Here is a 10,279-nt window from a genome sequence, read left to right on the forward strand (position 1 = left end):
AAATAAGAGGATATGGGAATTGGGAAATATGGTTTACACAAACTGTCCATCCACTTCTTTTCCCTACAGGCCCACACTCGAAAACTTTTTCACAGCCTCTCAAGTTTCCTTGACAACTAAACACAGCCTTGAGGCCAAATAGCAAGGTAAATAACATGCACTGGCCATTTAAGGCGATCTGAACAGAGGCTACAAAAATAGGATTCACAGGTGCATGTGATGGCTTGTATTTAACCAATGTTTTTGAAGGGTAAAACATTATTTACAGCCCAACAGGAATTTCCCTTCTAAACTTTGCAAGTGAAATGACATTATTAAAAAAGGGAAAAAGAATGGTCTCTAGTTGTGCTCTATATGCCAAGACATTTGGATTGTCAAAAGAGCATCTTACGCCTGTGTGCTTGATGCCTCTGCCTGCTTTACCATTGACCTCTGCGCTGGTGCAATAGCCACCTGACCAGGGATTTGCTTATTATTGCCCTTCAAACTTTTGTAATCATGGTGGTGTTTCTATATTGAGTAGGTAACATTTTACCTTACTGAAAATTTAACTTCTCCGATGAAAATTCTCATTTTCTTGTAAGAAAAAAAAAAGTTAACTATTTTTTTCTTCTTTCTTTTTAGATATGAGTAAATTAGATGGAAAGTAATGTATAACTTCATTAGTAAATAAGCTTTTTGAATAAAGATCTTATTTTTTTCCTTTTCAGATTAGAGGGATTTGTTTGACAAGGAAAACTCCATTACAAGATTCGAAAAGTTTTTTTCAATTTAAAAGTTGCTGTCTTTCTAACTAATTTCACTTGCCTTCATTTCGTTTTAGGCCAAGTGCTGATCTAAAACCATAAAAAAAATATGATATTTCACGGTTAAAAAAAAAAGGGTAAGGAAGTGAAGTTTTCAAATTTAAAAAAAAAAAGGAATTTTTGTAAACATTATACCATATGTAAAGGTTCTCCAAACGTGAGTCATTGCTTACGCCTAGACACGTGTTTTTTTTTTTTTTTTTTGTAAAAGAAAAAACAATACAATACATTCATGTGAATGGGAGTTGAAAAGACTTCATGTTTAAACAAACATGGGATGATCCTATTTCACATGATTTTTTCCTTTTCCACCTATTTACATGCAACCAAATGAAACCTATGGGAAAAATACTAGTAATACTAACAAGCCTTTGGTGACACTATGTTTTTTTTTTTTTTTTGTCCGGAAAAGAAGATGCCCATATGTAGTTAAAAAAAAAAAAAAAAAAAAAAATGTACACATCTGATCATCTCAAAATATAAATTGGTTTCGACCTTGGTATTCAAATTATCTTACTATATCACTCTTGATTCACATTCTTATTTCTCCAAATCATCTGATTCCTTTCTCCAGAACCTAAAGTGAAAAGCTCTTCCGTCAAGCACCTTCTCAACTTCCTCAATTGGTAGTCCCTTGGTCTCTGGGACACAAACCAACACAAAGAGCAAGCCAACTACAGCGATTACCCCAAAAACGAGGAAAGTCCATGCAGTCCCAATTCCCTGTGCTAAGGAGAGGAAGGACTGAGCCACAATCAGATTTGAGATCCAGTTAGCAGTGGCAGCTATACCTCCACAGACACCTCTGAACCTCAAAGGGTATATCTCAGAGTTCACAATCCATGGAACAGAACCCATCCCAGGGGAAAAGAATATGATGTAAAGGGCTAATCCAATTAAAGCCACCCACCCATATCTGCTAGGACAACCTCTTGTGTACCATAGCCTATATTCCCCATGACACGTATTCTTCACTGTTGTATTTGAAATCAAACATGCCCCAGGATATAACTGCAAAAGTAATTAACAGAAATATAAGAACTAAAGAAAAAGCTTAGAAGAAGTTGAAGAATCCATTAATTTCTTGTTTAAAAGCTGATGCCCAGCTTACCTTGTTGGTTGCAGATGCACAGAAGCCACAATCTGGAGAAGAGGCCTTCAAGCACCGCATACAGTCCCAAGCAACAGATGTGGACTGGTAATCTGGGCAGGTCATACCAGAGAATTGGGCTGTATCCTGCTTGCTAACTGCTGGTGATTGCGCAGTGGTCTCATGGAACGTAGCAGATAGAAATGCTAGTGAGATCATAACACCAATTAGACTGATAATCAGAAGTTTCTTCCTGCCTGTCCTGTCTACAAAATATATGCTCACAATGGAGCCTGCAGCATTGAGACCTGCTGTGATAAGGGATAGTAGGAGAGCTGTTTGGTTCGACGCAAAACCAGCCAACTGAACAATTGTGGGGCTATAATACATTACTGTGTTAATGCCCACAAATTGTTGAAAGATCTGTAGTCCTACACCTGCTATAAGTGCTCTCCTGACTGTTTTGGTTTTAAGTATCTTGGTGAAATTAATCTTCTCCGATGATCCTTCTTCCTTTACCTCTGCATCAACCGATTCTTTCAGAGCTTGTATCTCTTCTTCAACCTCATGCGCAGGGAATATTTTTCTTAGTATGGCTTTGGCTTCTTCTTCCCTCCCCTGTATAATATAGAAAACACAAGAAGCAAAGCTGGTTTTGTTATTCAATTGTGGATGTTTGGAGCTCAAACTTCAACTTATCTAGATCAGGGATAAGAGGAACCCAGAGGATACTCATGGTGATCATTATGGAAGTATTATGAGATAACTGAGAGTAAGTATGCACCTTTCTGTATAGCCATCTTGGTGACTCTGGGAGAATCCACATCAATACAAATTGAATTAAAGCTGGTATTCCAGCAACTCCAAGCATCCACCTCCATGTCCCTGGAGCCTGAAATACCAAACCTTAAGGGTTAGTAAAGGCATCTTTGACAATTAAATTCAAATCATCACTACTAGTATATGATCTTGTTACTTAATTACCTTGGTGAATGCTAAGTTGATCAGGTAAGATATAAACTGGCCTCCAGTTATAAGGAAAGCATTGGTGCTGACCAGGGCACCTCGGACTTTCGGAGGGGAAGCTTCTGAGATGTATAGTGGAGCTGTCATCGACGCCATACCAACACCGAGACCAACAAAAACACGACCAACGATCAATAGACCTGGGTTGGGAGCAGAGGCCATGAAAACAGCTCCAACAAAGAAGAGAAAATCTGCAACCAGGAGTGAGATTCTCCGGCCAAATCGGTCGTTCATCCATCCACCAATCGCAGCACCTATGATTGCTCCGGCAACTGCCATACTGACAATAGTTTCCTATATACATAGTCATAGTATCACCATCCATGGTCAACAGATGTTTTTCTTGAAACAGAAGAACAAGTAATTTACATTCTTAAAAATGGAGTATACAGATCTTCTCTCTTAAAAAACCCAAATAGTAATTTATGTTGTATTTCTCTTCTTGTCTGTCAGTAAATTTAGCAGTGAAAGAAAGAGCTCTGAAGGTTTTCAGATTATGAATTCATAGCCTTTGTGAATCCAATTTTGATTATCATTAAGATGTCAGTTGTGGGTATCTCTGATAGCCATGACAAAAGGACATTATGAAAGGTAACTAAAGTCAAGTTAATATTTTAAGGGGATTCAAAAACGGGAGATGGCATGAATCTTGTGATGTGGAAGGTTTCATACAGTGAGGATAATATGGTCATTTTGCAAAGCATTAACAATGAAAAACTAATTATAAAATATTTCAACTTTCGACTTTCAACTTTCAAGAGGTAGAACTTAAAAATCAGCAAAGAAAACAATAGTCTCTGCAATAACTGCAGGAGAAATACAAATTTTTTTTTTTAATTCCATTTTTCAAGGAATATATTTAAGAAAGCAAAAGACACTTCCTCACCTGCAGAACAGTCTCCCTATCAACAGAATCGAACTCATCTCTAATATAGAGAAGAGCACCAGAAATAACACCTGATGACCCCAAAACCAAGAAACAATAGTCAGTAATCAAGGGTCATCAAATCAACACAAAGGATTAAAGACCATGAAAAAACAGTGCATTATTGATGAGGAGGAAGGAAAAAAAAAAAAAGAGTCTGGAATTGGATGGGGAGGGAAGGATTTTCAACACCATGAGAACTCTACATGGAAAAAACAAAGAAAAAACCTTAAACAATCACAAGATAGAGTTTTTGAACCATTCTGCAATTGTAGAAAAACACCCACAAAGAAATTAATTATAAACAGAGACTTCAAAATTAAACTCTGAGAGGGAGAGAGAGAGAGAGAGAGAGAGAGAGGAACAAAAATATGCAAAACCCAGAATTCTAATTGTTCTTACTACATATATCTTATCCTAACAAAACAAATCATGGGCTCGTTGAAAACCTAAAGGTTAAAATCATCATTAGAGAAACACAGATAAAACAGAAAACAGGAAACGGGAAACAGAAACAAGAAGGCTTGATGGACAAAAAAAAAAAAGAAGAAGAAGAGATACCAGTATCATAACCAAAGAGCAAACCACCGATCCCCGCAGAGAAAGCTAGCCGAAGAACATAAGGGTTCTTCCATGCCAAAGAAAAACATTCTCTGAAAGCCGAAACATCGGTTACTGGAACTATTCCTCCTTCCATGGTCCAACACAGAACCAAGGTAGTTACTCTCTACTTCCAGAAGAGGTTAAACAATAACTCCTTAAAGGGCCTAGTTTTCTGGAGTCATGAACAAAGAAACTGACACAGAGAGAAAGAAAAAGAAGATAATGTGAGAGAAGAAGTATGGCCTGTGGAGTCTAGGAGGAGGGAGTGTCATTTAATAGAAGAGAGTGTGACGACAGATTCTGGCAGAAGTCAACAGTCAACGAATTTGTCTTGTTCAATTGTTTTTATTGGATAAAGATTCCTCAATCCTCTTAGTCTCACCACGTTTTTTTTTTTTTTTTTTTTTTTTATTGTTTTTAAAATTTTTTAATTACTTCGCCGCTCAAGAAGAAAGTATAGTTAAAACTTAAAACTAAGATTAAAGAAGAAGATGAACACCAAATAGATTGGGGATTCAGAGCATCTGGCCATGTTATGGTTTGGTGAGAGGACACAGCTTTTTTCACATTTCCAAAGGCCTCAGGTAATCAATATACCCGTTAGTCCGTTATTTTCAAAAATCTAGACTCTATCATGTTAGTTTAGTCAAATACCCTTGGGATTGTTCCTGATTTCCTGGCACCCTCCCCCATATATTGTTGTGGGAAGCTTCCTGAGACCTCTTTTCTCTAACCTGTTCGTTACTGTATTTTTCATTTCCTTATTCGAAAGAGGGTTTAAAAAATTAGAATCAAGAAAGAAGAAGTAATTTTTTTTTAAAATTTTTAATATTATTTTAAAATTTTATACTGATAGTTAAAAAAGGACAGATGGCAAAAAGCAAAAATTAAACATGATTCAGCACTGATTCAAAGAGGGATTAAAATTTTTGCTAGAATTGGGATCAGGTATCATGGTATTTCGAATAAAATTAAGCAATTCGCTCCAATTGTAAAAGAGGGTTTTGAAAAATTGGCTAGAATCAGGATCGGTGGCAATTGCTCTCAAAACCCCCTTAATTTTATATGGTATAAATTGTTTCCAATTTTGGAGGTTGAATTTTATGGGTAAGAACTCAAATAAACCCAACAGTTAACACCCAAGCTTATTATGGTAACAAATTTGTGGTGGGTAACAAAGGTTCCCACTTCAAGTAAATCTCTAATATCTAATAAAAAAAGGGAAAACCTCCCATATCCACATTTTCATTTCATGCTCCATAATATGCACCAGCTCTTCCGAATCAGTCCAGATGGTGGTGTTGTCGAGCGTTAATTGCCTCATCTGAATAAGTCCTTTCAAGAGTCCTCTGATTTCTGGCTCTGAGCCCTCTTGGAATGAGTGGTGGTAACAAAGTTATGGAAACTAGAAAGTGTTTGGAGGGGATTAGGTTGGCTCTTAGTCTCCTGTAATTTTCGTAAAAAAGAAAAAAATTATCATGTGGTCCCAACCCTCAATGCCAGAGAGTAAAGTGGCATGTGATTTGTTGTAGCGTTATTAATTACACCTTCATGAATCTCATGCATACTGGTAATGAACGATTTCATTTCGTATACAACACAGGTTAGAAATTGGCCTGAAAAGAGCTTCGGAAAAGAGGTTTTGATGCTTAAGTCAGGTCGAATCAAAATAAGATATCAGACGTAGAGGGTCTGACCTTCCAAATTTGCTAAGTGTCTCTTATACAGACATTGATGGCTCCTTTTATTGGTTAGATTGTTATCCTCATGGTTAATGTAGACTTTTTGCCCATTGGTGAGCTTATCCCTTTCTCACACCGAGTTGATTGATTTCATAACGGTTAACTTGATCATAGTTTATCTTTTAACGGTTAACTCAACCATCATTTGTCTTATGGTTAAATAATACCTAATCCATATTTGGTTGAGTTTGTCAGGTACAATTAAGCTCAGAGGCGATTATAGATGTCATCATCTTGTAATGACGTGGACGCTCTATATCACATAGAGATATGATTGAGATACATGAGCGTACTGAGCATAGCATGTGCGAATGGTTGAGATAAAATGATTTGTGCTGAGCTGTCTTACTGCTGACTCTTCTTGTACCTTCTTGGCATTCATTGGTTGAAGCATATATTATCGATCACTGATAGGACAAACCATATACCTTCGACCAATGATAAGTCAGAATAATACTGGTATATCACGTACTTAAAAGAATCAAAGCTTACTCATGTTTGAAGATTATAAGTGAAGAGAGCAAAGACTTGAAGTCGGTCACAGACCAAAGCTGCCCACTCTCCTTGGCTCCTTGGCTTGATTAATTACTTAAAGGGTTGGTTGTTTGAAGGAGCTAAGAAGCCAAATTAATTAATCAACTGATCTGATAGCCCTATTTTGGAGGCTCTTGCCCTTTTTGAGGGAAAACCACCCGTGAAGAAAGATGACATAAGAATGAATAAGATGTGGTTGTCCAAACACTGGAAAAGTCCATCTTTTGGACTTGAAATATTTCTCTGGACCATTCCATTATAGATAAGAACAAAGATAACTTTTACTGCTCCTACACGATCCTATCTATTTTGAATAATCAAACTTTGAAAATTTTAATTTCTACCCAAAAAAAGTTTGAAAATTTTAATTAAAACATGGAAGAACAAGGTTTCAAGATATTAATCACATTATAAATTAATAAGGCCATTTTTGTTCTCTCTCTCTTTTTTTTTTTTTTTTTTCGGTTTAAATATAATTATTAGGTGATATCAAACAATAAATATAAAGATTAAGGTACTGATCAGTGGTGTTATACAATCAGCTTAGGAAATAAAGAATTTTTTTCCTTTTATATATATTTTAAGCTCTTTCTTTGTTATTAATTTTTTTGTTTTACTAATAAGTGGGTATTGCGAAAAAAAAACTACGTGGTATGCTTTTGAGATGCCACTTGTAAGACTCGACCGGTAAAGTATTTGGTAAATGATGCATTGACGAAAGACAACCCATCACATTGACAAATCCGTTGACAGTGAATAATTAAATAAGATTTAAATATTTAATTAACATTATTAGAAGCAATTATATTAACACTAAACAGCAAAAGTTAAATTTATATCTGCAAAAATATAAGATATTTGAGGTTGCAATAAGGGGAGTAGAGTGTGGGCAAAAGAGATGAGGTGTGTGGTCTCTCTAGGTTGTATCTGAAACCATTATTAAAGAGTGATGGAGTCAACATTAAGCATGGTAGTTGCCTAGTTGGTATGTACTTGAGGGAGAGAGCACATGAGGGGGGTTAGGAGATCCTATTTACTATTCTTTTATTATTATGAAATGTCTTTGCCTTAGAAAAGCTGATCACCTTTCAAAACAAATAATAATTAAGTTTTCTTGGACTAAAAAATGGCTTCTTGACCCAACTTATTATTATTATTTTTTTGGTAGATTGTTGATCTAATTTCAACAAAGCCATTCTTGTCAATGAGGTAATCACATCAGTAGGACCCAAGGCACATGATCCCATAGAAAATAAATAAATGGTGTAATGACCAGCAACATTTGTGATTTGGAAGCTCAGGGTTGTCCAATGTGACTGCTGGCCCATTCTGATCTGGGATGGTATCTGATGAGCCGCCGGCTTGACCCATTTTTCATTTGGGTTTGTCTCTGGCATCCTGATTCCTAATCTTTTTATTGAGATTTGAGACTACTTTCATATTCACAAATCACAATGCATGGATTAAACTGAGGCTGGTCTAAATGCTTGGAAACCAATAACACCCTGGTCCAGACACATTTATTGGTCTGCTCAATCGGTCTAAACCGGGTCAGGTTATCATATGGGTTTGGGTCCGCTATACCACTAACTCCAAAACCCCTTGAAAGAACTATAATTCCTTAATTTGCGGGCAGGAAATAAAGATACTTATTTCAGTGCTCTATGTGTATTAATTGCAGATTTTCTAATTCATTTGTTTATCTAAAATTGTGGTGACATTTTTTTTTTTTTTTACGAAAAAGAGTTGTTCCACATTTTTTTTTTTTTTTTTTTGAGTGAGAATAGTCCCTACATAATCTTAAAACTGTTTCCATTTCAAAGAAGATGAGAGTTCAAGAAAGAAACAAAGGTGATGTCAAGGGCAATTCATTAGGTAAGATGTTTCCTGAGACGCTTTACCCACCACATTTCACCAATGACTCAATCATTTTTGAGAAAATTGAACTCACATCAAGAAGATAACAAATTGAGCTGTGGCCTTATTTTTGAACTTGAAGCAAGCAAAACAAAGAGGAAGAAAGAATTCTCTTTATATAATGTAGTTTGTAATGAAAGCAATGCAGTACAATTCACAATCTTACATAAGCCATATCTGGGGAGAAAGAGATTATAAAAATCATCTATTGACATGCTACTTCAAACCAATCCCCCTAGGAGGAAAAAACAATTCCTTATATTCTACAGGAAAAATGCATTTCGGTATTATAAAGTGATTAAAGTACTTGCATGTTAACCTTTTGTTTTGATAAAATTAAGGTTGGTCTAAAAATAGAATTAAGACATCTAAATTATAAAGTAGTGAGTGCTCAGGACATTGCAAATAGAGCTAGAACATCTAATTTACTGGCTACATCGGTCAGTAGTTCATTCCAAATTTGTATGGATTAATTTTAATATAATTTTATTCTTAAAAAAAAAAAAAAAAATTCATGCCTTAGTGTTTCCTTCCAAAAGTTTCATTTGAGAAAAATTCCCTTCTTCTGAAATTAGTTAATTTTCATAGAGTGATTAAAGTACTTAACTGCATTTCTACTTTATCATACATAAGATTTGAAATCCGATATCTATGTATGGGAATGCATTAGGTAGCCCCTAAACTATCACACCTTCTTACGAAGAATTGGGATCGAATCCGAACTGGTTTGAAAAGTTAAAAAAATATTCATGTTTCTTGACAGTTAGGAATAAATTGGCCAAAATTTTAGATTCCAAATAACTTATCCTTGAGAATAAGTTATGAATAATTTGGTATATGAAGAATTGGGTTCAGATTAGAATTGGGATCGAATCTGAACTGGTTTGAAAAGTTCAGAAAAAATTCATGTTTCTTGAGAGTTATAAATTGGCCACAATTTTAGACTCCAAATAATTGATCCTTGAGAATAAGTTGTGAATAATTTGGTATAACAATTTTTTAAATCGTTACAAATTTTGCTAAAAAAAAAAATATAAAAATAGTCTAACATTTCGAAATATTTTCAAAATTTCAATAAGAATATATAAAAATCTGAATGATTTTTTTTTTTAAACATAAATGATTAAATTCCAAATAATTCAAGTCCAAAATTTTCCTATACTCATTTGCATGTTTGGCTGCAATTTTCATTTTTTCTGAAACAAATTAAACTCCAATTAATGTCTTTGAATTCGAATTAGTCACATAAGCATGCTTTGAGATTTTTGGTTATTACTTCACCATAAAGTGTCCTTAACAAATGTAGCACCGATTTATGTTCAATCATACAGATATTCACGAAAAATACAATATGATCTTATAGATATTTTTGATCAAAGATTCACCCAATGTGTTGCCATCTTTCGAACGTATTATTGAAAGTGACTTGCTATTATTAATTTTTTTCCCCTAATATAAATGTGAAATGACAGTATCTACCCTCATTGAAAATTTTTGGTGTTATTCTAAAAGGCCAAAAAAGATAAATTACAAATTATTTGGTACTTTGAGGGGTATCAATAAAAAAATCCCTTTAAGTAATTCAACAAGGACCACCAAATGTTGCTCCTTATTTTTTGCTAAAGATCAACAAAAA

General features: G+C 34.9%; 1 protein-coding gene across 1 annotated transcript; it reads right to left on the bottom strand.

Annotated features, from left to right (window-relative positions):
- Positions 1–1,045: 1,045 nt before the first annotated feature.
- Positions 1,046–4,770, bottom strand: LOC122059665 (probable inositol transporter 2). The gene is made up of 6 exons (XM_042622602.1): positions 4,409–4,770; positions 3,809–3,879; positions 2,881–3,216; positions 2,681–2,788; positions 1,918–2,514; positions 1,046–1,817 (listed from the first exon to the last, which is right to left on the bottom strand). The coding sequence occupies exons 1-6, from the start codon at positions 4,542–4,544 to the stop codon at positions 1,347–1,349; spliced, it is 1,719 nt and encodes a 572-aa protein (XP_042478536.1). The 5' UTR covers positions 4,545–4,770; the 3' UTR covers positions 1,046–1,346.
- Positions 4,771–10,279: the final 5,509 nt, after the last annotated feature.

Source organism: Macadamia integrifolia, chromosome 13 (genome assembly GCF_013358625.1).
Source record: "Macadamia integrifolia cultivar HAES 741 chromosome 13, SCU_Mint_v3, whole genome shotgun sequence".
Classification (NCBI taxonomy): domain Eukaryota; kingdom Viridiplantae; phylum Streptophyta; class Magnoliopsida; order Proteales; family Proteaceae; genus Macadamia; species Macadamia integrifolia.

What these genes read in the sequence shown, in the direction of transcription:
- LOC122059665 (XM_042622602.1), bottom strand. Translation starts at nt 4,544, where the DNA reads ATGGAAGGAGGAATAGTTCCAGTAACCGATGTTTCGGCTTTCAGAGAA. An exon ending in ATAGGGAGACTGTTCTGCAG is followed by an intron (nt 3,217 to 3,808) that starts GTGAGGAAGTGT and finishes CTATGTATATAG; the next exon opens with GAAACTATTGTCAGTATGGC. An exon ending in GTGCATCTGCAACCAACAAG is followed by an intron (nt 1,818 to 1,917) that starts GTAAGCTGGGCA and finishes TTACTTTTGCAG; the next exon opens with TTATATCCTGGGGCATGTTT.